Source organism: Parasteatoda tepidariorum, chromosome 5 (genome assembly GCF_982258835.1).
Source record: "Parasteatoda tepidariorum strain Cologne lab strain chromosome 5, Ptep-v5.0, whole genome shotgun sequence".
NCBI classification, from domain to species: domain Eukaryota; kingdom Metazoa; phylum Arthropoda; class Arachnida; order Araneae; family Theridiidae; genus Parasteatoda; species Parasteatoda tepidariorum.
The window spans coordinates 83,389,051-83,416,639 of NC_141759.1; the positions used below are offsets into that span (position 1 = coordinate 83,389,051).

The following is a 27,589-nucleotide window of genomic DNA, read 5'->3' on the forward strand; positions in this document are numbered from 1 at the left end:
CCCTTATGACTCCTCTACTTATAAAATGTATTTCAAAATTTGATGTGTATGTAAAGATAGATAGGTGTCCCAGGTTTTTTTTAATTTTTTTTTTTTTTATAAAATATATTTTAAAACTGGAGCTTGTCAGGTATTTAAAATATTTATGGCCGTGACCAATAACTTTCTTTTTCTACACTGGCAAGACCAGTGTATCTTTAGTAAAACAAAAAAATTTTAAACATAATTATAAAATATATATTGAGAAAGAATATTTACGCTTTGAACAGCGTTAAAATCATAAAATAATAATATTTTCCTCGCTTAAGACTAGGACTGGGCTATAAATCGATATATCGCGACATATCGATTTAACGCCTATATCGGCAAACCGATACAGCGACTTTCATTCCAAGCGATGCATCAGAAATCTGATTTAAGCCGTCGAGTGAAGAAGACGATATAGCGATACACGCAAGGACTTTCTCTTACGTTCCGATGCCAACTCGCGCTGTGGAAGACGATATTGTTTCGTTATGTTGAGACGGCCTTGACTGATGAGCGGTAGAATCAGAATCACTTTTGAGACCTTATATCGTTATATCACATGTTCGTTTTCGCAACTTCGCGATTTGAAATCGTTTCTTGTAGATTATTTTCAATGGGATTAACTTCGTGATCGCCGTCGTAACCTTGTTCTGAACGCAATCTATTATTGAAAAGAATTTATAAAGAAAAGTTTATTCATTAATTAGGTAAGTTTTTTATTTATTTTCTGACAAAACTTTTTTTATATTTTTAAATGTGAAAATTATCGGAAATCTAATTTAAGGCACCCATAAGGAATTAAATTACAAAGTAAATAAATTTGTTAGGTTATTTTTTTACTTTCTTTTAATTTATTAAAAACCTTTCGGATGAAACTTCTAATAATTTAATGGGCTTCTATTACTGATTTTAAATTTATAAATCTTGAGTTGTTTTTAATTTTAGAAATAAAGTTAAAACAAAACTTATTTTTTGGACATAAGTCAATAAACTTTATTTGTTCAAAAGAATTTGAAAAGTTTGCGAATTTTATTCATTTCTTTTTTTTATTTTTTATCAATTACTACTTCGTTTTATCATTATTTTTTTAAATCATTAAAATCATTATTTTTTTAAAATCATTGTTAAAATTCGTTTGTCATTTGTTAAAATCATTATTTTTTTTTAATTTTCGTTTTATATTATTAGTTAATTAGCTAAATATATTACCGAATATCACAATTCTTTTGTTTTTATTTTTAAGAATTTAATTAAGAAACTTTGCCTTACTTTGTTTTTCGTTCATAATTCGGTCATTATTTAATTTAATTTAATTATTTATATGAAATAATAATAAAAATAGTGTTTAAGAAGCATTTTTTTTTTCTAAAATTTATTTAGCTCTTTGTTTTAAGCATACAAATAATTTTTTAACGAACTTATTTTTTAAATTTTGTTCCTATGCTGTTAGGTAAATATATTGATAAATTTCACTTTTATTTTTTATTTTATTTTTAAACTAAGAAATCTTTTGTTATTTGCGTGATCATTTTTAGAAAATATAACAAAACTTGTGTTTACTTCTTCATTAAGAATTTGAACATTACGACCGAACTTAATAATTCTGTAATTATTTACGCATAATAGTACAAGCAAATATTGATTTGTTAAAAAAAGTTCCTTTTTTTAAAAAAAAAAATATTTTTAACACTTTGTTTTAAGTGTATAATGAATTTCTTAACAAGCTTTTTTTTTAATTTTTTAAATTTTCTTTCAATAATTTCAGCTAGATATCTTTATAAAATTCCCTTTTTATTTTTAAACTGAGAAATCTTTCAGAGAACGAAAATTTTAAGAAATTATTACAAATCTTATGTTTACTTTTTAGTTTAAAATTCGAACATTTTTAATTTTAAACTTCGGCTTTTAGTCAATCTAACTTTTATTTTAATTAAAATATATTTTGAAATTTTAAAATCAGCTTTTGTGTAATAACAATATTTTTTTTCATTAAGGGTGTTTTAGGGGTTAACTTAAATTAAGACTGCTTATGCCTTATAAACGATAAAGAAGTGCAAATATTTCATTCTGTATCTACACACATTTTTTCAATAAATATTTTAAGTAAGATTTGTACATCTTAGTCAATTTATTTAATATCTTTATTTAGCAAAACATATATATTTTCAAATTTATAAATTGATTTAAATCAATATGCGTATGAAGTCTTGATAGAAATCTGACTTTCTGTGCCTTAAAGTAAATGAAATTCAAAAATACTATATCGCGATACATCGCTATATCGCGATGCAAAACTGACGATATATCACAATATATAATTTCTAATATCGCCCAGTCCTACTTAAGACCTTTTTTATGAAATAGCTCATGTGTTGAAATAAAATATTTACTCCCGAGTTAATTGTTTATATTAGATTTAGACACTTTTTCATTAATTTTTTCTTTGAAGTTCAATTACAATTCATTTCATTTTTACCAAATTATATTGGCTATAGTGTCAGTTAAGGCTTATTGTTTTATTATAATAATGTTTTGCTGTGATGTTAAACATCAAATCTAGTCTCAATCAATGATAAGGAGTTTCAAGATAATCATTAAAAATAGAAAAACTTTAATGGTGTTTTAACTGTGCTTTAAAGCAGTATCAAAAAATTGAGTGAAAAACTGTGTTTGAGTCGCATATTTTTATGGATTAAAACTGCCTGAGATATAATGATGTAAAAATTTTCTAAAAATTCATATTAAAGTTAAGAAAATTGTCTCCTATTTTTTTTCAAACTGAGGTATAGGATGCTTGTAATTAAATATTTTTGTACTTTTATTGCTAAACAGATTTAATATCCACATTTTCCGTGAAAATAATGCACATTAAAAATTCAGATGTTCCCCATTTACTTCAATCAAAGTAAAGTTTATGCAGGACCTGTGCTAAGCATTCGCCACCTTGCCAAATGTGATAAAATAGTAAATTTGGCAAATAAAATTGTGTTTTGGTGAATAATTTTTTCCACCAGCTAGAAAAATATATATTTAACTCGATCCTCAAAATTACGTCAAATTGATTTTTCTAAACAAATCAGTATTTTTTATTAGATTACAGTAATTTTCAGTAGATGCACTACATAACCAATTAGAATTGGGTCTGAATAATATAATAATAATAATAATAAATTGCTAAGATTTGCATTTGGTGAAGACTTTCAAAAATTAGTGAATACTTCTGATATTTGGCTAATAATTTGAAATCCTTAGCACGGGCCCTGTGTATGAAATTTATATTCATAGTGTACTAAAGCTGTAAACAGGCACCTGTTCCAAATTGTAGTTTTGAGATCAAAGTGGCATGTTTCATGTATTCTTAAGATAATTACAAATATCTCTCTACCTTCTTTCATTCTAAAATCTAGAATGGCACTCACTGGAAAGTCTTGGGGGATCTATCCCTTATGTGATTACCTGGATTCTAGAAAATAGACAGGCTTGGAGTATACTTGCATATACTCTCCGGTTGTTTACATGACTGCCGGAATCGAACTTGCAATCCCCAGCAATCTGAGGGATGCCTTAACCAACTGTGCTACCAGAAAGCTTTGCCAATGTAGGTCTCAAAGTTACAAACTTTAACAAGTTGCCTATTCATTGTATGAATGCTGGAAATATTAATGAGCTTTAAAATCAAGTCAGTCAATCAGCGTAGCTCTCGGTCAATTAATTATAGTTATCTCCTTAAATGATTAAAAAAAAATTTAATAGCTCTGATTCTGAACCTGTATTTCCAAGTATGTATAAAACTATTGTAAATCCCTTCTTTCTGTTATCTTTGTGAGAAAGGACTGATGCTGTAATTTTTCATAATGTAACCAAAGATTTTACATGCGTTATTTATATTTATTTATTGTTACCCATCAAACTAAAAGTGTACTTATAATTGCTTTTTAAAAAGAGTTATGTATCGTCAGAATATCTGTCTGTGATAATTATTAGCTGCATTAAAATTGTTAATATCAAATCTTTCTCTGTTTAATTTTGTCCTTTTGTTATTAAAAAAACTAATGAAAATAAATTATAAAATTTACTCTTGAAGAAGACTCTGTATAACTAATTTAATTTGTTTACATTTAAAAAAATTAATTTAGTTATAGAAAGTTATATTTAATTTTTCAATTAGGTATAAACTAATAATTTTTTTTTTTTTAAATTTACTTAATTTTGCTAACTTAATGTTATTAAGTAATAAAATATATTTTTTCTGAAAAAAGTAACATGCTATTTTATACTTACTCTTGAAATTCATTATTAAATGATCTTTTTTTTATTATTATTACTTAATCAATTCTCTAAGATTTTATCTGAAAAAAATTGCTAATTTTTAATTTCAAGTGTAATATAGGTTTTTTTCTACCAGACGTGTGATTTTATAGTATTTTTACTGAATTCAGTATTTTTTTAGCCTTCCTTTCAGTTTATTTTTGTGTAATTGTGCATTCATATCTCAAAATATGCCGACAAATAGACGTTCTTTCCCGATTCGGTATTTTTCGTTCTGATTGGGTTGCATGTCTGTTCTACTAACATTTTATTTGAAAATAAGTTTCAAAGTCTACTATAGAGTGCAATATCAATCTCTTTATCTCAATTTACATTATTTTATTTTCATTAAATTATATAGTATTATCATAAGATTCTTGCATTTTTTCACTAAAATCTATATAAGATACTTGTATTTAGAGTTCACTATTTAAAAAAATTATTTTGTCTATTTTTATTTTATGAAGTAGTCTGTCAAAATTTATACAGTGGAGAATTATAAATCGATAAGCACTAGTATCAAATTTAAATATTGTAACTATTCAGCCTTGTAAATTTATTTTTGAGTAATCTCATAATATTCTCATTAGGTAAGATCATAAAATATTTTCATTTATCAACTGTAAATTTAATTACTTGTATTTATAGTAGCTTTACAAAAAAATAAAAATTCTGTCTATTGTAAAATAAATTATTTTTACTGTAAAAAATTTTAGTTTCTCATTTTTATTTGGTGAATTACCCTACCAGAGCTCTTTTAGAAGCCTCGAAGAGTTCTAGAAGTCAACGAGCATTCAATACAAAATCAAAATAAATAGATCTATAAAACATTAGTCCAAGAAATTTTATTATATGACTCTGAAACATGGTACCTTGGAAAATCAAACACCCAAAAAGTTGAGATTTTTCAAAATAACTGTCTCAGAAAAGTTTTAAAAATTGTTTGGCCTGTTAAAATTAGAAAAAGCAAACCTATCAACAAAATGAAACCAATAAGAGAAGGTGGAAATAGACAAGACACGTATTGAGAACAACAAGAGAAAAATTGGTGCTTGTTTCTCTATTTAGGGCCCCTGATATGTTAAAGAAAATGGGGAAGATCAAAAACGAGTTGGCAGAGACAAATGAGAAAAATTTAAAGGATTAAAGCATGGAAAAGTAGGCTGTCTTCCTTATGCGCCAAATGGCGTGAAGAGCCTAAGTAAATATTCTTTCAAAATTCATACCATCTAAATTGAATTATAAACACTGGATAAATAACTATTTATGGATTTTCCAGAAATTGTATGCTCAATCAAAGCCAACGCTAAAAATTTCAAAATATTGGCCTAATATCAAAAGTCCTAGTCAAATGTAAATCTTAACAATTTTTTATAATTGTATATGATTAATTTTTTCCCATAGAAAACTATATTATGGTAGTTTGATTCAGGCTTATATTATTTGGACCCAATTCTAATTGGTTATGCGGCGCATCTACCGAAAATTACTGTATTCGAATACTGAAAGGGCAGTGATTTAGGAAGAACACACACACATTGAAAAACTTTATACTTTAAAATATCACCAATGAGTGTTGATTGAACGAAGCTATATAATTATTTTGAAGATTTTAAAATTGTTTGTTTTAAATTCTTCGTTTGAGCATTTGAATTTAGAGCTCAAACAGTTTTAGGAAGCAGCATTAGGATGTGGTGCAGGTGCTTCACATACTCCTCTCTCTAATTTAAGGAAGAATTTGCTCCCAAAAGTGTAAATTATGTGATTTTAACTTAATAGTAAAAGATATTGATCATCCAACAAATATCCGCCGACAATCCAACCAAGGTGTATCTATTCCAGCATATATATGAATTTTCATATGGATGAATCGAATTGGCGATTGAAATAAGCTATAGGTCGCGTAGGGCAAAACTCCTTACCTATGGCAACACTTCGCATGTTTTCATCATTAACGTGTGTGGTTTGTAGTTTCTGTCTTGATTTTCTAAAAAGATTTAAAACTTTTTGATTTGAAAATCATATAGAACAGCTGGTCTTCTCCCAAGATAACGCATTCGAGAGTTGTGATCGCGAATAGTGCAGTATCACTTCTGCGTTTCTTTTCTGAAACAATCAGAGCTTTAGCAAAAATAGGTCTTAAGAAGCTTTTATTAATTTATTCATTGAAGCTGGCATCAGCCATTGAAATTTTGTCTTCTGCTTTTCTCCTCTACTGCTTGCTGGTGTTCATTTTATCAGCTTACCAGAGAGAAGGAGGTAAAAATATTTCTTAAATTATCTCTTTGATGATTGAGTATTAATAGTTATCAGATTTCGAGCATTCGATTATTGTTTATGTTTTCTGCGACTTTTCTTTTCAATGAGCTTTCAAGTCTGCGAATTTTTTTTGTTTCATTTTCTCACCATTCTATTTTTAGTCAATTTTATCGGTTATAGTCCATGTGTGTTTACTTTTTTTAGAATTTTTTTGTGTAAATCGTATTTCATATTTGACAGTTGAGTCGCATTCTGTATCCAATTGTTCCCAATTTTTATCTTCTCTTCCTTCACAGGTTAATTAATTCGATTACGTAATGTCTCAAGAATAGCTTGGACTTAACGGCGCCGGAAAAAAATAAGGTCGTGTCTGAAGGTCTGGATCAAATTCCTAATATTTTGTAGAATTTGTTTTTATTTATAATTAAATGCCTACTTATTGTCGAACTCAACCTTGGTGATTTTTATAAAAAAAAATTTGTATTAAATAGGTATAGCATTCTGAAAAAAAAAATTTTTTTTTTTTTTAAAGCATTTCAAATGTTAAAGATTTTTTTTTTTTTTGCCAAATTCTTAATTTCGTGCACTCTTAGTAAATGCATTTGTTTCATTTGTTAATAATAATTAAAATTACATCAATTTCTGTTGCAAAGTTTTGCATCCGCCTTTCTAATTCATTGTAACGTCACAGCCTACTGAACTGGATTTTTCACTTGATTTCTGGATTTTATAAATATATATTTTCTGGATTTTATTTATTTATCTATTTTCAACTCAATGGTTATCCTGTAATTTGTACTTGAATTAATATTCCCTGAATAAAGTAAGCCTGATTTTTAATAAGTAAAGTTTCTCCTTTTTAAATCCTTTAGGATTTTCATTTTTTAAAAAGAAAAATAGGATTCAGAACTCTTAATTTCAAATTAATAGTCAAATAATGTGTTATAACTGTTTCAAATAAATGAACATCTGAAATAAAGATTTTAAAATTAAGAGTTGAAAAGTATAATAAACATTTTATGTTTGAGTCTTTATAATGTTAATCATTAAAAAAAGATATTGCAGTCAAATGAAATTTATAATTATTAATGTGATGTACTTTTTATATTTTATTAATAATCAAAATGCATGAAATTTCCTGTATCTAGAACATTTCAAATACTATGCAATATCTTATCTAAAATACATATTGCGTAAAATCAACAAATTTTTTTTGCCTCCTTTTCTTGGCAGCTAGGTTTGTAATTTACTATAAAACTTTGAGTAAATGTACTTCTTGAGATTTTTATTTATCTTTAAAAGAAAAAACAAGTGATGAATTATTTTTAGATGTAAAAAATGCTCTGTGTTTATTTTGAAAAATAATTGTTTATTTTAATGTTCTCTTCAAATCCTAATTTTAGTAATGAGGAAAATTAACCTTTTAATAATGATGCTGAACCATAAATTTCTTTTCAAAATATTATGGTAAAAATCAGATCAAAATGATAGTAAAATTTTGCATATAATGTCTGCTAGTACATTAACTCTTAGTTTAATAATCTATGTATTCTGGTCAAAAGTAGATGTTATGTAGACATTAGATAAGTGTGCAAAAATAATCATATTCGTGTGCTGTAATAAGATCTTGGTAATTGCAATGTTGTAATATAGTTAGGGTTATGGGTTAAACCAGACTTTTCGTGAAAGGTTCATTTTCACTAAGTCTTGAAAAATACTCTTTTTTTTTCCTTTTTTTTTTTTTTTTTTTGAATTTTTGATATACAAACCTAATTTTTTCTAATTAATTACTTAAACCATTGGTTGGTTAGAACATTTTGTGAATGATCCATATATGTGAAAATTTATTAATAATTTTTTAAATGAATGAAAATGTCTTTTTTTTTCGGTAAAGAAATGCAAAAGAACATTTCTTTTAAGGATATTTTGTTTTAAAATTATGAATTAAAGCTACTATTAGTTGAATTTTTTGAAAAAGCTGTTATGAACAATAAAATTTTGGAAACAGTCCATTTTAAAGATTAACTTCGTCATGAAGGGTTCTTTTCACAATAAAAAGTTTTGTGAAGGGTCAGTCAACAGACTTAAATACTTCCAAAAAGGACCTTTGATAGATGATATGCTGTTCCAGGTTATTTAGACAATGCTGTGTGCTAATGCATCACAAAGACTTAAATTTTGCTATATATATATTTTTTTTAATATCTATTTTTAATACAATATTTACGTCTTTACAAGAAAGAAAACCACACTTGTAGGAATAAATATTTTCAGAAATAAATAATTATTGTGCGAATAGTTTTTTTATATTTATTTTACTCTGCATAATTAGTAAGGATGTCACGAATATTCGGTATTTGGCCTATTACAACCCTTTTGAAGAAAATTCGGTTGGCTAAATTTTAAGCCAAATGTTCGGAAAAGTATACATTATAAAAAAAATTTTATATGTTTTTTTTGGGGACGGGGGGATTTTAATAGATTTTAATAAAGAATAACCTAAAATCATATTTTTTGTAATACACTATTAGAAATTTTTACTCATATTCGTTAGGTTCTGAAACTTATAAATTTAAGTTCTGAAAAGCAAAATTTGTAGAATTGAAACTAGATTACTTTGTACAGAGCCATGAGTTTTTGTAATGCTGATTTTTTCTTTTTTTAATTATATTCAGGCAAGACAATTTCGTTTTTTTTTTTCAGCATTTTATATTTTAAAAATTACGAACTTTTTTATTTCATTTTTGCTTCTTTTTCTGTTTTAAGTAAAGTGAAGCATGGTAACAGTACGTTGCTAATAAACTTTGTTCTTTTATTGCCACCTTTTTCTTGTACAGTTCAATAATGACTAAACTCATTTTTATATTTAAAAAAATAGATAAAAAAAATCGTGATCTAGCCCCTGAATTTTCGGCTACTCTGCCAAATAACTATTTGTCACATCCCTCCTTTAATAGTTAGAATAATTTTATATAGATAATTATTATTTTTTTATGTAGATAATACTTTATACCAAATAAGTTCTTTAAAAAATAGTACAGTAGGAGTAGGGAACCAATTATCCGGAACGATCGGGACCATCGCTATTCCGGATAACTGATTTTTCCGGTTTTCTGAATCACTACAAAAAGCCGTTTTTTTTAATTCTTAAACCCAACTAAAAAAAATAATATTTGGAAATAATCTTAAAAAGAAGAAAAAACGAAGTAATACACTAATGATTATTTCCAAAATGATAGTAAGGTAAACATCTTTACAAAAAGAAAGAAAAATCCTAAAATATAAGGAAAAAAAATCTTTTTTTTTTCAAAAATGGCGGAAAATGTATCGAATTTCATTCCGGTTTTTTGGTATTGAATATTGTATTGAAATATTTATTTATTTTTTTTAAATTAACAATAGGAATTGGTGTTCTATTGAGCTGTGTATAAAATAAAATAAATATGTGGGTGTTAGTTTTTCAATTATATTTTGTCCTGTTCTATATAAAATAAGAGAACAAAAATTTTACCTCATGTTCAAATAAACAGGACCTGCATTGTCTTGCAGGGTTTCCACAGGTCTGAAAGGATAGTGGAAACGGTAACATTTTTATTTTAGTTCTAAAGATGAAGGAAAATTTTATAATATTGTTTTGTTAAAATCTGGAAAATTCCCTCAACTTACTTAGCCCCCCCCCCTCCCGAAAAAAAAGTGAATTTTTAAAGTTGTAGGTAACACCAGTCACAAACTAAAGTTAAATAGGTTTGACGTTATAATAAGTAGGTTAACATTCCTTGTAAATATTCCACTTTTCAATGGAATTTTTCTCAATTTCTTCATTTAGTGATATTTTTGTTTCTCTCAAAATTTAGTATTTAACATATCAAATAAAAAAATTTTAATATTCTTATAAAAAAATTTTTTTTTTATATAGATTTATAGTTTTGTAAGAATGAAATTTTCTTGAAACACCTGGAAATGTGGAAAATTTTATGTCTAGAATTAAATAGAGAAATCTTGTTCTTTCTAATTAAATTTGTGTCTATACTAGGGGTGCACAACTTTTTTGAGTGAAGGTCCACTTACACACCACGTATAGTAATGAAGGGCCGCATGCGTATTTAGTCATGTTAGCGGCAAATATAATAACTTTTATCTAAACATTAGTGCTCTAGGCACCAAATATTATCAGTAAACCTAACATATTTACAAAAAATTAAATACTTTTAATTATTTGAATTAATTTAAAACTAACTAAGAAAACTGATTGATATATATATATATATATATATACATATATATACATATATATATATATATATATATATATACATATATATACATATATATATATATACATATATATACATATATATATATATACATATATATATATATATATATATACATATATATACATATATATATATATATATACATATATATATATATATATAAATATTGTGAGTAGGATATAAATTCTAACCATAAAGAAGCTTACATAATAAAAGTGCAAAAAAAAAAACATTTTATAGAGTAATATAAATTTGAATTAAATATTTTAATAGGAGAAAATTAAAATGTTTAAAAAAAAAACCAAATTAAAGAAATTTTTTACATCAACAGTAGGCAGGCCGCATGTGGCCCGCAGGTGATAGGTTATGCACCCCTAGTCTATACTATATTATAAATTTAAATTTGTAGGATAATGTTTTCATACGCATGTTCCTAGTAATATAGCGTATAATGTAAAAGTAAAAATTCAAAAATTTTGCTGAAACTTATCATTATTTTAACTACTTACTTATCCTCTACGTGCCTTGGGCACTTAAGGCCTCCAGCATATCCCTCCGACGCCCCCTGTCTTTAGCAATAGATCTTGCTTCCTCCCAGCCAGATATTCCACATTCTTTTAATTCGCCCAAAAACATGCGCTGGATGGTAAGTCTGGGTCTTCCTCTTGTTCTCTTACCATCAGGGGCCCATGTAAGCGCAACAGATGAAATTTTTTCTTTGGGCATTCTAAGGATATGTCCGAGCCAGCTCCATCTTCGTTTTTTAATTTCATCTTCGATTGTTTTTATTTTAGCTTTCTTTAATAGATTTACTTAACTTAACTACTTACTTAATTATTTAATTAAGTTTTCATTCAAGTATAAATTGTAGTTATCCTTCTTGTTTCAGAAGAGTAAATGGCAAGTGGTCTTTATACTTTATCAACAAACCTTTCTAAAAATATATGTCAATGTCTAAAACATTCCATACCTAACACACATCCTCCCAAGACAAAATGGCGAACCATCACCAGCCTGTCGTTCAACTCTGGATTCGTAGATGAAACCTACTCAGAAGTTAAAAAGTGTGATAATGCTACCAGACCATTGGACTTATATGCTTTGAAACAAAAAGAAAAGGAAGACTGGAGGAATTTATCATTACAAGAAAAGCAAGCATGTAATAATATTTTTGCGATTTTATTACTAGTTATTTCAAATTATATGTTTGTATTTTTTATTTTTATTTTATTTGTAATTTTTTTTCATAGATAATTATTATGGATTATGTTTATAAATTCTTTATATGAAATCTAATTATTATATGTCTGTTGATTTGATAATTTTGAGTTTTTACATTTTCACACTACTTCCAAATTGTTTTAAAGAATTTTATGTAGGTGCATAAGTTTAAGACTAAATATTGTCTTTCTCTATAGAGAAACTTAATCTACATTAAATTTGTTTATATTTTAGGTACTTTTTTCTAATTTAAAGGCAGTATGACATTAAAGTATTTTTTGTACACATATATATTCTGATAATTAAAAAGCATTTTTGCTTTATCTTTTTAAGAAGGTGGGGGAAACACAGGATCCTTGAACGATACAAATAATTGGACAATCAGGTAAATCGATGTTTGGATAATTGGGCTCTACTGTAGTGCATACTACTCTGAAAATAACTTAGCATGATTTTTTGTTTTAAAAAAAAGGTACTGGTGGAGCCAGAACAAATAATTCAAATTAAATGCTGCTTTTTATATATGCTAATGTTTGCTTTAAAAAAAAAATTAGGTTATCCAAAATAGCTTAATGATCAAAAAAAAATCTAGTTTTTAAACTTTTAACATATTTTGCTTCCATTTATTTATATCTGTCCTATTTTTTACTTTATTTTAGGTGTCTCATCTAGCTGGATGATTTCATAATGTCATTGATTAAAACTCTTTAAAATTTTTTAAAAAAAAATCAATTTAAAAATTTGAATTTTTTTCCAATATATTTTAAAAAGCATTTTATTTATTTATTAAATTCTAAACCTTTGATTGTCCTTTTTTACATTTTAATCTTTTAATTTTATGTTTTGTTTTTTAGGTATTACATCTAGAAAGATGCTGGTTTTATTTATTATTTCTTTTAATTAGTATTTCTGTAAATTTCTCTTATTCTTGTTCTGTTTGTTTTTTATATGCTTTCAGAAACATGCCTATATTCGAAGCGGCGGTCTCTTTACGTTATCACGCTGGATCGCAATCACGGTAGGCTTTAGCCATTGGCAGCTGTTTGTGTTCTAACAAAAATTTTAAGCCAGTTGCCCATTAGCTTTTTTTCCTTCTCAAACTTGCTTGTAAATTATTTTAATTTGAACTTTATCCTTATCATTACAAATGTATTCAACCAAGTTTTTGTCTCTGTTACAGTGTATCATATGAGTTTTAGCCAGCCATTATGCCTTGCTGAACAACCATCAGATGAGTGGAAGCTTATTTTGGCGGGAACTTTTACAGCTATGGGACTTATGACTTTAGGACTTTATATGTGGCTCTCAAGATTTGGTAAGTTTTTAATTTGAAATCTGTACCCCATGGTGCTTAGTGTTTTTAAAAAGTACTTAAATTTCCCTGAGAGATTTTTTCTGAATGAGATTTCTTTCAAAATGAGATTTTTTTTCTTTACCATGTCGATTTTCGCCTCATATTATGCAAAAGCCTGGTTTTCATGTTTTATTCAACGTTTTCACAATACGTTTCGGCCTACCATCATTCCGTATCATATGAAGGCAGCAATCATTTTGCATGTTTGATTAAATTAAATATTTGCGGGTCCACATGTGCGTCTACTGACCTGAATTCGGTGAGATTGTTGAACTTTCGTATGCAACTCTGCTGTATTTTGCAAGCAGGGCTTTGTCTAGGTTTTTCTAAGAGGTGACTATTTTGTTAAAATTTAGACATAATTTTTGAAAATTAAAAATTATTTTAAAAAATCAACACAAAAATATGGATTTATCATTTCTTATGGGACACAAAAATAAAATTATAATAAAAAGTATTTTGTGAAACTACCGTTTTTCCTAAAGTTGAATTTGTGAAGGTACCGCTAAACAGTAGTCAATTTAGCCGGGACAGACCTCTGGCAAGATATTCTCAATTTCGGGCTTCATTTTCCACCCTCTGATATGGAACGAAAAATCTCTTGAACATTTTATAATAGCTAATATAATCAGGAAAAAGAGTTCTTTGTCAGAAACTAGTTATTTTATCATGTTCATGTCAAGTGTTTGAAAAAATTGTGTTTTGTCAATGTACATGGTACTTAAAAACATTTTTTGAGTGCTTAAAAGGTACTTATTTTATCAAGCTAAAAATAAGCACATACTTCTTCGAAAGCTAATCATTGAGTGCACAGTAGACCACGTGTGGATTAGAGATAACCTTGGGTTGGTTACAGTCAGGGTTTAAGCTGAGTCTAAAAATTCATTAGCAAAAAAGCTAAAATCTGAAAAAAAGTTTTAGCAGAATGCTAAAATGCCATTAGGCTTATAAAATTACTTTATATCAAACAAGTACTGTAAGTTATCTGACAAAGAATAGCTTAATGTACAAGAATATCAAAAAGAATACCTATAACAAAAAAAAAAAAACACATTTATTATTTATCAAAACATTTTGGTTTCTAATTAAGAATCTTCCTTTCTTTCATGTTTGCCCATTTTACAAATGCTTCTTGAAAGTTAAATGCACTTTCAGGGCCCTAAATATTAATCATTAACAAATATATATATCATATATTCTAGCCATTTTTGTTGATCGCTATGCTTCATCTCGTTTGATCACGTTTTTTTCGTGAACGCTAGCGTCATGGTTCTTCTTGCGAAAGATATTTAGATTTTTCTCCTTCTTGTTTGATCAAGTTTTTTTCATGGATGTTAGCGTCATGGTTTTTCGCGGAAGCTTTTTTTTAATGGAATTTAGTAAAATCCTTTAGCAAAAATGCGAAAATGCTTTGTTGAATTTTAGCATTTTTGAGGGGTCTTTTCGCATTTTGCGAAAAAAGCTACCGTAGCGGAAACCCTGGTTACAGTTAAGAAAATGATAATCAATATTTTAAAAAAGAAATAGTAGTTAAATGAGTAAAAATGCAAAAAGCTAAATAAATTCATTTAATACGTTGCAAAAAGTTTAAAAGAAAAATAATAACTAAACTAAACTAATTTGTTTGAATTTGGAAATGTTTGCTTTCGTGTGACCTAGCAACAACACAGAAGAATTTTAATTAGATATTGTAACATTGCTAAGTTCAACTTAAAAACAACCATTTTTCCAATAATCACTCAATTTTTGGCAAATAAAATTAAAACAATAAAATCTTGTATTTTATTTTTAAAGACATTGTTTTGATAATCCAGATTATTGAAATGAAATTATTATCATAATTCCAATTTGGTTGTGATTCTAAACTATTAATGAGCTAGATTCAATGAACTAAACTAGTTAGAAGTAATTTCAGCTTTAATATTTAAGTTTAGTGTAAAAAAAAAAATTGAGGTGAAAAATTTTTTAAAAGTAATTTACAACAAGTAGGTATAATAAAAATAGAAGCATTAGAAATGTCTTATCATCAATGAAGTTTGTCTTAATGTGCATTTTTTATTACTAGAATTCTAAAACTTCCAGGCAGAGTCAAATTTGAAATAATATTTTATCTAGCTAATAAAAGTTATTAAAAAAATTAATTCAATAAGTCCCTAAACTACAGTACTATCCATATTCTACAATAAATATAAAAATATCTCTGAAACATCCTAGAAATATTTTCATTGTCTTAAAGATGAGTAACTGTAAATTCAGAGTCATATAGCTGAGTCAATGACTGGCTGAAAACTGGTTAGAACTTGTTTTCTGATAATAAAAAACTCTGATTAATAACTGATAGGATATCAGTTGTTAATCACTGGTGTGATTAATAACTGAATTTATTGTGATATCAGCCTGATTCTGTATTTGTAATCAGAAACCAAATATTTTATTTATTTAGCAAGAGTAATAATTTCAATTTGTTATGAAAGATAAAAATTAGCAATCTAAATTTTTTAATCAAATTTTTTTTAATGTCATAATTTGACATTATAGTTTAAAGATCTCTTGTTTTTAACACCTAAAAGAATAATTGATATTAGTTTTTATCTTTAATGGTATTTTAAAGATTTTATCTTAAAGTTACATTTTATCTTGAACTTACTTTTTCTTTAGGAATGGTTATTCTTAAAGTTTCTCTAATAAATAAAAAAATTTATTATTTCTTATGCCTTTTAAACAAATATTAAATTTGTTATGGGTTAGATTATGAATGATATAATTTATTATGTAAGTTGTTTGATAATTATAAATTTATATTTTTAGTGCTGTTTGTTTTACTTTTTTCTTAAAATTGTCTAATAATTCTTTTAGTTAAAATTACTCTTACTTTTTTATCTCAAATAGATTATTCTTTTGGAGAGAGGGAGCAAACATTATTTTGTTTCTAAACAATAAAAATCTTTTTTATTTTATTTTCACACGGTTTTAATAAAAAAAAATTTAGCAACATTAATGCATTGGGTTTTAGTTGTTTATTGCGTTTTTGTTAACTTCATATTCAGATTTTTTTTTAAATATTGCTCTGTAAATTTCCTAAGTCTCATTTTCCCTTCCAGCCATGTTTATAGTTCTGACAATTTATTATTTCTAATCAGAGTTCGCATGATTAAAATGACTTGATTATTTCAAATGGAAAATAATTTATTAACTCTTTATTAAAGGCGTGATTTTATTTATAGTTATTATTTACATAAAGATTCTGGAATTTTACCTAAATCTATCTGGAAAAGTCAGGGAAAGTTTTTTGTCACAGACTCTCCTCGACTCTGAAAATCTCCTTTGGCTCTTTTGTCCATTAAGGACCTAGGCCTTCTTTACCACACAACACGTTAATATGTGATTAAATAATGATTTAGTAGACGGTGTAAAGTTGAATTTATATTAGCTAAAAAAGAACTGTGGCTTCTTGTAATAACAGAACTGACTGAAGTGCCTTATGGACCAGGATTTTGTTACTGAAGGACCTAGGATTTTGTTATTGAAGAATTTTTTGAACGAAATTTATTCTAAGACTTCAGTCCAAATTTGGATTTTTTGATTTTTTTAATTCATCTGTTTTTTATCTCCAAGTTATAAATTATTTTTATTATTATTAAAAATTGGACTATAATTTTATATATTCATTGTTAATTTAGATTTTTATCGATAATTTTTATTTATTTTGGTTAGAGCGCACTGAAAATGTGATTGGTCCTCTTTCTCCGAAATCCAAGGAAGAAATGAGTTGTACATGTCCTGACCAAGAAATCTCAAAATCTTCATGAAGCAGCCAAGTGTACAATTATTGTTTTAGTAAGGTGTAGTTATTGTTCTATTGTAAAATATTGCCCACTGCATCGTTCATGGAATTAAATTTTTCTTTTAAATATATTTCAGTATTGTTTCTTTGTGTCTATTTATTTTTTTAATCGAAATATTTTTGTTGGAAGTCTGCATTTGTGCAACATTTTTATTCTAATTTTAGGTAACTAAGTATGAAATAGAAATTTGTAACTTAGTTATGAGCACCAATTAGTGTATTTGAGGTCTCTACTCATAGAATTGGTTTTTAAAATGCATAGAAATTTGATCATTAGAGCAACAGTGATTCAGGATATGATTTGCATTTAATTATTTATTTGCTCATTCTACATGATTAGTTGGGTGCAAATCAAAATTTAATCTCTGACTCATAAATTTCTACAGTAGCTTGAGTAATTTCAATCATAATTTAATGTTTATACCCTAAAAAATTATTGATTTGAGGAAATTTCATGATTATTCCATGGTTAAAATTTTTTAATTTATCCACTGTCCGGGTTCTGAGGATATTGGATAATCAGGATTCTACAGACCTTAGAATAATTTTACTAAAATGAGAATAAAATAGTATATGCATTGGGGGACTCAAATTAATTTAAGAGAATATTTTTTTTCTAAACCTGTTTGATTGTGAAATGAAACAAGTGTGTTGATAAATAATTACTAACATATACAAGTTTTAACCAACAATTGGTGATTCTATGATGTGTCTCTTCTCTATTTAAATATTAATTTACTGCCCCTCCCCTGTGTATGTTTATTTTTCTTCATTTTAGATTAGATGGAAACATGTATATTCAATGAAATCTTCATATTGAGAAAAAAATCTGAATCTCCTACACGTTTGCTTTGTTGATAATAGAAAGAAAAAGAAAACCTCCTTCAACCGAATACATTTGTTGCCTCTCTGTTTCACAAAATATTTTTTGTTCCAAAAAAATATGTTTTCTGAAGAATTTAAATTATTTTTTAAACGTAATTAGAAATTTAAAACCCTGTGTGGAAATAAGTTACTTGAATCAAACATTTCAGAAGTAATTTGCAAGATGTATGTTTTGATAAGATTATATTTACTTATAAAATAGGAGAAAAAAAACTTCATTTTATTGATCCAAAAGAAACGCAATTATGTGGAAGATTGGGAAGAATTTGAAGTGACAAAAGTGATTAAGACATCTGGAAATACATTAGAAAAGGAAGACTAAACAGAAAAATTTCAGCAAAATGTAAAATCACATTAAGGGTGTTCATTAGAGAACACCTTCTATACATAGAATGCATTTGGTAAAAGTTTTAATGAAATTACTTATTGGGATGTAAGTTAGTATACTTTTATAGAACCTATATTAAAGTTTGGCTATATTTCAGTTGACAGTATCAACAGTTAAGTTTGAGGATACAAGTCTGCATTGAAAGGGCAATAACTTTTCTGTCTTCTTTATCTTACTGTAACAATATTTATAAAAGAAAAAGAATTTCTTTGGTTTAATTGAAATGTTTATCACCTATTTAGTCAGTTTAAAGAAAAACGTGAAAGGTTTGAGGCAATTTTATCATTGACTCTTTTTCCGGAAGTAATATTTTTCATTAAACTATTTCTTAATATAATTTTGACATGGGTATTTTAAAAGTTAGTTTATTTTCCATTACATGATAAAACATGCCAAAGATTTTAAATCTTACATAAAAGTCACATTTTTGCCAATTGTTGAAGTTTCTTGAACAATTTGAAAATGTGACTATTATTATATCACCTAATACCCTTCATAATGTCAGCAGGGTATATTTATTATTTTATTTAACTTCTTTAGTAATCTATCCTTTCCAAAGGCATGCATTTAAAATTTTAAAAAAAATATTATTACTAAAGTGCTGACTGGACTGTTTAGGGATCAAGGAATTGACCCTGCATCAGAAAAGCTCTGGGTTCTAATCCCGGGCAAGGCATAGATGTTTTTTCATCCTCTGTACTCTCTGTCCTTACTGTGTGTGAGAGCAACGTTGGCCCACCTAATATGGTGCTCCTGAAAGAGTGGCTAACAAAATCTGCCTTGTAAGTAGAGAAAAACAATGAAACCCAGGCTTAAAAGGGGTTATTTTGGGTTTTATTATCAATTTTCAAAATCAGCCCTTTCTTTAATGAATCGTTATTTATTATTTGACTTTTAACATACATATCCCTACTTTAATATAACAGATAACTTTAAAACTGAGAATTCGAAAACTTATTCCATACGGATTGTTCATGTAGGAATTAATGTAAATCTCATATGTATTAATTCAGGAATTTTCTAAGTAAAATTAGTTACATGTATTTATATAGGCACAGCTTGAAAGAAATTACTATAGGGACACAATTTTTTTTATTTAGGTGAAATAAATCATGCAATTAATTAGACCATGCAGAATATGATAATGATTTTATAGATGTGTATCTGTATACTTAGAATATTTCTACCACTTTTTAATATTTCTGTATGTATAGTGCAATTGTTCTTCCAAGTCTGTTTCATATTTCTAAAGATTTGATAGTCAAATAAAAAAGTATTGAATACATTCTACTGAAACATGTCATACACGACATTTAATATTAATTAGCAATGAAAGACAATATTTCCTGTGAAACGGAAATTATTAATCCATAATGAGAATAAACATAGTCTCTCAAATTTTACCTAAAAATTTATACGTGAAACAAATTAGAATGTTTTGTTGGCTGCTATTAAATAAATAAAAAAACAATGTTAATGAATTTTTGACAGTAGGGAAAAGGATCTTTTAAATTTAATAAAAATAAAAGTTTAATAATTAAAATTGTTAAATGATATAAAAATTATCTAAAATTTTTACTTTTGAGTGAGCAATATCTTCTGGATGTTTAAGAAGGAAATAACTTAAAAGAGGAGAATCATGAAAGGAAAATTGCTGAGTTTTGGGGGGAAAAATTGAAAGGTCACGTGCCCACTCGATGCTACGCCTATGTGTGTGAATATATATATAATAGATTTTAGTACAAATCAAGTAACTGTAATGAATATTGAACTAAAGTGAATGAACAGTAGTTTTATTATGAGTTTGCCTGAAATAGATTTGTTGATTATATTTTAACTTGGAAATAGATCTAAAGATTTAAAACTTAAAGGGCAAAATAAAAAATATTTTTTAAATTTCATAAACATTAGGAAACCACCTAATAAAGACAATATGTTTCTCTGACCTCAATAATATATTATTTTATCTTTAATTACAGAAGGAATTTTAATTAGGAACTTTTTATTAATATTCACAGAAAAAAAAATGGTACTACATTGAAGTTTTTATTTTAATGATTGAATTTGTTATTTTGCTATCAAAGTTTTCTTTCGAACTGAAATTGTACTTTGAAATCAGAATTTTAACTCAAAAAGTGTTTTTCTAAGTAAAAACTTTTTTTTAAAAAAAAAGCTCATATTTTTTAAAACCCTGTTTGAAGGATACTGTTAATCGTTCTGTAATTTGATCAGTAAGAAAATAGATCTTATTTCGACCAAAATATTCCTACTTTTCTTCCTTCATTTCACAATTTTTCTTGAGGTACATCAACTTCAAATAATAACAGGATGGCCTTGCCCCTGACACTTTACATTTTAGCGTTTCTTTTGAGGACTATGTTTCATAAACAAAGAAGTTCTGCCCATACAGAATGTAACTCAATCGGAATAAAATCGAATTTTGATATACGTCAAAAGTTAGCTATTGCAATGTCACTTTATTTCAAGCCATAAAGAAAGGATGTTTATAATTCATTGCCAAGATAACAAAGGATAGGAAGAAGAAGAAAAAAAAGACTTGAAATAAGAAAGTGAAATTCCAATTCATTGAAGATTTAGAACTTAGATTTTTTTTTTGTCTACATTAATATCATACGCGAAACACTAAGGTGGACTGTGGCTAACATGAACGTTGCTGGTGGGGGAGGGGGTGGATATGCGCTCCCTTCAATATTTCATGCAGCTCGGGAAAATTTTCGTGACTCATCATCCATTTAAATTCATCTAAGTTAAGAAGAAATTTATTTATCATTTTGCTGACATAAGAACATTTTTTTTCTTTTGAGTAAGATTTAAAGAACTTTTGTGACTGCATATGTTTAGTCCCCCTCTAAAGTTGATCTCATGTAACACATTTGATGGCTTATAGGGCAAAAATAACAGTTAGATCACAAAGCGATTAAATTTATCAAATAGCGTTTAAAAAAAATTGTCTGCCAGTCGCCACCAAATCACCATTTTTAGGTCAAAAATGCACTTAGTGTACATTTCATTTTATTAAATTTTACAATGAATGTTTATAATGTTCTGAAAAATATTTTATTTCACGTTTGCTTATAATTAATCTTCCTTTCTAGAAATTAACTTCGTAATGTTTACCATATTTTAAGAAGCTTTTAAGTCGCCACCTGTATCAAGGAAAATGCACTTCGTTCCTATTTCATTTTTTTTTAATAAACTTGCAATTATCATGAATATTTATGAAATTCTGAAAATTACATTATTTTGCGCCTGCTTCTAATTAATCTGCATTTTCGGAAATGAACCTTCTAATGTTGAACATATTTTGAGAAGTTTTAAAGTCGCCACTTTTTTGGCGAAAATGCACTTCGTTCCCATTTTATTTATAAATTTGTAATTATCATGAATATTTATAATATTCTGAAAATTACCTTACTTCACGCTTGCTTCTAATTAATCTTCTATTTAGAAATAAACTTTGCAATGTTTACCATATTTTAAGAAGATTTAAAAGAAATGCCTTACATTATAAATATCAACAGCGTTTTAAACTTTTTGAAAAAGTGACGATTTGTATTAAAAGTATACGGCATTTCTCAAAATATAGTTAAGATTACAAAGTTCTTTTATGTAATGTAGAAAACTTTTGAGAAACAAGTGAGAAGAAAAACTTTTCAGAATACAATATATTTTTAATAATTCCGCTTTTATTAATTAAAAAAAACATAATGAAACGCAGAGGATAAATATTTTTAAATGGCCATATAGCAATTCTCCAAACTTGTACGCATAATCGAAAGAGTATTTTCAGAAAATGTTTTTAAAAAAATTAAGTTTTTTTTTTTAACACAACTCGCTAAATTCTGTTTCAAATATAAAATATAAGTCTGGGAGATTTTTTATGAAATTTAAAAAAATTTTGTGACCTACGATGCATTTAAATCTGGTTTTTGAAAGAAAGATAGGCGTAATATTCTACAAAATTGCGCAAATATGCAAAGAAGTTTTTCCAAAAAAACTTTTTTCAAAATGTAATCCTGCGTCAAATGTAAAACATTATTCGACGGATGATTTTGGAATTTCTTTTTAAAATTCTTGGCGACGTGAGGGTACGTTTGAATTTGGTTCTATCAAAAAAAATAATAATGCATAGCATTCTTTAAAATTGCACATATATGCCAAAGAGTATTTTCAGAAATATTTTTTGAAACATTTAATTTTTTCAAAAAGTACTCACAAAATCCTGCGCCAAGGAATTGATACTGATAAAATATCCACTGAGTTATATAACTCAGTGGATATTTCAGAAATTTTTTTAAAATTCTTTGTGACATGGGATACCTGTGAATTTGGCTTCACAAGAAAGATGGAGCATAGTATTCTCAAAAAAATTGGTCGCTGAAGAATATTTTCAGATTTTTTTTTTTATATTTAATTTTTTCCAAAACTTTTCTCTAAATCCTGCGTCATTTGGCGAACATTTCAGGAATTTTTTGCGAACTACGATACATTTAAATCTTGTTCAATAAAACGATATGGCATAACATTCCAAAAAATTGCCCATAGATGTCAAGGGATATTTTTGGAATTTTTTTGAAAAAAAACTTAGTTTTCACCAAAAGGACTCAAAAAATTCTGTGTTAAATATAAAATATTCAGTGGATATTTTATGAAATTTTTTAGAAAAAAAATTTGCTATCTTCGATACTTTTGAATTTAGTTTCACAAGAAAGATGGTGCAAAAAATCGGCCCAAGCATGCAAAAAGGAAAAAAAATTCATGTTAAAGATTCATGTTCTCAAATTCAAAATTCATGCAAAAAGAAAAAAAATTAGTGCAATTCATGCCAAGGAAAATTTAAAAAAAAAATTTTAACTTTATCCAAAAACACGCAAAATCCTGTGTCAGATACAAAATATCATAATTTATGAATTTAGAGAGCTATGAATTAATGGCTCAAGGGATAGAGCGCTAACCTCTAAATGAGGTAACCCGGGTTCGAATCTCAACGATGGCTATTCGATACAAATTCCGCACCTGGCTTGTAGCGACCACTGTGCTGATGTAAAATATCCACAGCGGTGAACGGATCACGGGTTACCGTAGGAGGTTTTCGTGGTTTTGAAACACAAATGCGAATTAGCTCCATCAAAAAGTCCTCAACGAAGGCAAATTTCTTCCAATACTTGATACAGGAGTTCCATTGTGCTCAGAATTGGGTTCAAAATTACAATTCGGAACTACGGAGTTGAAAATCGGTAGCCGTGAACTCAAAATTGGTTCGGTTGTTCAACGACTATTTAATATTATTATTGTAATATTTAAGAATTATTATATTATTGTAATATATATCTGTATAATTTTTTGCATCATGTGACTTATTTAAATCAGGTGTCATATGAAATGGGCATCATATATTGTCCAATAAAAATCAATGTCTATAAATATTAACTCTTAGCGCGGCTGATGCAATAGAACCGGAACTCCAGAAGAATAGAAAGAATGGAAATACCCACATATTTCAGGAGATAAAAACTACAAGTATTACAATTTCAATGATTTATATTAATGTCAAATGTAAACGTCTGAAAATGCAAAATCTTGCGTCAACTGGAAAATATGTGACAGATAATTTGCGAACTTTTTATAATTTACGTATCGTACTTTTCATATTTTTTTTATTTGAAACTAGTTTTATATAAAAAGTACGGTATGTCATATTTTCAAAACTATATCAACATACGTTTAGGGTTATTCATAAAAAAATATTTAAAAAAAAACTGCCAAATCAAATGGATTTTTTTTTGTTCGTGGGATCAAACGATTAAAGAACTACAATTCAATTCCAAGCTGCTTCCCTATATGGAAATTGAACCATTCCATATTTTCTGCGTGTGGAGGTGATGCATGTCGGTAACAGATACAGCAGGTAGAATTTGGGAATCGGAAATGAAATATTACCATAGATAGAGCAACAGAAATTTAAAAGCTTTTCAATGCTTCGATTTAGTCACACTATGTATTAATTTGTATTGTAAATAACTATATTTATTCCAGTGGCGTACGCAGAATTTTTTCAAGGGGGGTGTTCATAATTTTCTGGAACTACTAAAAGAAATTCGAGTATGCAATAAAGCACTATTATTTCCCTAATTAAGACAGCTAGACAATTTTGACTTTTTATTTAGACAGCATTGTTTAGTTGAATTTTGATTTGATTTTTTAAATTTAATAACATAATGTAATATCTTCTGAAAAAAAGACATATGGGTGGGAAGTAACACTTTGAGGGCCACTTCCACATTCATCAGATTTTGTTATGCTAGATGCTAGAAACGTTTTCTTCAACGGAAGTATCACATTTCCGTACAACAGAAAAACTTACATTGGTACTATATGCTGTCACTTCACTAATTTCAGGTCGTGATTTTTCTCAAAGTAATTAAAAATTGTTAAATTCTTGCGTTTTGACATCCTAAAGATCCAAGAACAGAAAATATGTATATATATATATATATATATATATATATATATATATATATATATATATATTGGCGCAGAAATATCCGCTATGTTACTATCTCAAAGTTTCGAGCGGGTAGGAATAACTTCAACGAGCACAGTATCACCAATGTTATTGTTACTGATTTCTTCCCTGGTCAAAATAGTGGCGACGACGGGTTTGGCGATTGAATGAACTTTTTGTTAAGACAAAACAGATTTAGCGACAAGCTTCGAAAGACAAGCGGCAGAGATAACTCTTAGTCCGACTAACTAACTCCACTAGCTAACTATTCAAGTTTTATCAGTGTACCTATCCAGTGTTGGATATATGCTCTTTCATCGCAATGGAAAAATAAATTGGAGGATGGGAAGGGGGTTGCTGCGCTAACAGTAAGTTAAATCTCAGAATGTACAATAGTTGAAAATCATAATTCTAGTCTGGGTTATACATAACAATAAAATCGCAATTTGATACATAATAATAGAAACAATTGAAGATAAAAGAAAAGTAAATTATTTACACTATTCTAGGATTCCAGAATCATCGCGTTAAGATCTCGCGAATGCCAGCCAGTCTCGAAAACTATCGCGACTGGCAGGACAGAAAGGAACCAGTCCGTAACATTATCACGTGAATGTGGTTTCGAAAGTACAACCTTATTATAGTAAATGTTTTTTCAGTATTCTGAGAAATACCGTGAGGAAAAAAAGTAGACAAAAGGCAAATAAAAATATATAGTCTTGAAAAATAATAGCCCGCATAATTTCTACTAAAATTTTAATTTTTGCTATTTTGTCTGAGCTCAAGGGGGATGTTTGAACCCCTAAACCCCTCCCTTGCTTACGCCACTGATTAATTCATTTTTCTCCCGTAATTTGGTTAAATTTTTTCCTTGCAGTGAGAGTACTGTCAGAGTAAGAAATACCGGAGGAGTGTACACCAGGTAATGGCGATTTACGTTAAAAAAAAAAAAAAAAAAAAAAAAAAACGTAAGAGATCAAAATACTAAAAATAAACATTTGCGATGGCAAAATCTTTCTGTTGTAGTTGTAGTTCATTTACGTCGCACTAGAGCTGCACAATGGCGACGGTCGGTGAAACATCCCTGAGGATGATCCGAAGACATGCCATCACAATTTTGATCCTCTGCAGAGGGGATGGCACCCCCGCTTCGGTAGCCCAACGATCTGCGCGCGAAGTCAAGCACTTTACGGTAGCACAATTTAGCGAGGACCAATACCGCACACCTTCGGTCCCTGCGCAGACTGGTCCAAGTGGTCACCCACCCGCACACTGACGGCAGCCAGTGATGCTTGACTTCGGTGATCTGCTGGGAACCGTGTCTTGACGATCAGTCCACTGCGGGACGGTAAAACCTTTCTAAACCTGTAAAAAGAAAGGTAGCATTCAACTGTCGGTAAGGAGACAGCTTGGAATTAAAAGACTAGCGCTGCACGCTTTGCTGTTTTATGATCTTGCGTCGGGTTCGTTGTAAATTGACTTCATTCGAAAAAATAAATGTCATATTTTTCAGAACTGTCCTTTTATGTATCATATATATATATATATATATATATATATATATATATATATATATATATATATATATATATATATATATATATATATATATATATATATATATATATATATATATATATATATATATATATATATATATATATATATATATATATATATATTGTATACATATATAACCGGTGCTGAACAGCCGAGCCACTTTTGAGTTCACTGGTCGAAACTAAAAGAAATCCCAGTATAGGATGATGGATGTATAGTGAACATCAAACATTTTTTATACTTGGAAGTTGAAACTTGAAGGTGTCTTGAACTCTTTCTTCTTTCAAATCTTCTTTCTTCAATAAATTTAAATTTCTTTTGTAGTCTTTTACATAGCAGTTTTTTTCTCGCCTTATGACTTAGACTTTACACTTAGATAAGAATTCTAAAAATGAATAAGGAGCAATCTTAGTGAAACAACCAGTGTATAAAAAAAATATTTGTTTAATATTTTCAAAAAATTTTATTTTGCTCAATACATCCTTATGAAATGGAAAATTTCGATCGCAGACATTTTGATTTTAATTTTCTCTTCTTTAATTTTGTTTATTTGCTTGAAACAAGTTATATATATACATACGCAACGCTCGAATACACCATCTGGGGAGAAGACTGGTTCCATATCTTGATTCACCCCCTTCCCTCTTTTAGCAATTTCGATATTTTCCCCTGTCTTATTATTTTTCGTATTTAGTTGTCAAAAATATTTTTCAAAATTTTCACGAGGCTTTCTTTTACAGCTATGCTCAATGTAGTTTTCAGTTCCATATGAATTCCTAACTTAGACTTTTTCAATTTATTTGGAAATCAACACAGAAACTAACGTACTTTCACTCCTATGACTCTCCACACGTTAATGGTGAAAGCATGCGAAGTGCCGGCATTGGTAAAGAATTCTGCTCCACGTATTCACCAGTATTCTTCTCTCTCAACGGTGATT

General features: G+C 27.8%; 1 protein-coding gene across 4 annotated transcripts; it reads left to right on the forward strand.

The window, feature by feature from the left end:
* The first annotated feature begins 6,455 nt into the window (after positions 1–6,455).
* On the forward strand, positions 6,456–17,361 carry LOC107448168 (uncharacterized). Of its 4 annotated transcripts, none has more exons than XM_016063283.4 (4): positions 6,456–6,594; positions 11,761–12,030; positions 13,273–13,407; positions 17,161–17,361. In XM_016063283.4, the coding sequence occupies exons 2-4, from the start codon at positions 11,769–11,771 to the stop codon at positions 17,253–17,255; spliced, it is 492 nt and encodes a 163-aa protein (XP_015918769.1). In that variant the 5' UTR covers positions 6,456–6,594; positions 11,761–11,768; the 3' UTR covers positions 17,256–17,361. The 4 variants fall into 4 exon arrangements, with proteins under 4 accessions (XP_015918769.1, XP_015918770.1, XP_087020552.1 ...); XM_016063284.4 differs by lacking the exon at positions 6,456–6,594 and adding an exon at positions 6,885–6,970; XM_087164426.1 differs by lacking the exon at positions 6,456–6,594 and adding an exon at positions 6,896–6,995.
* Positions 17,362–27,589: the final 10,228 nt, after the last annotated feature.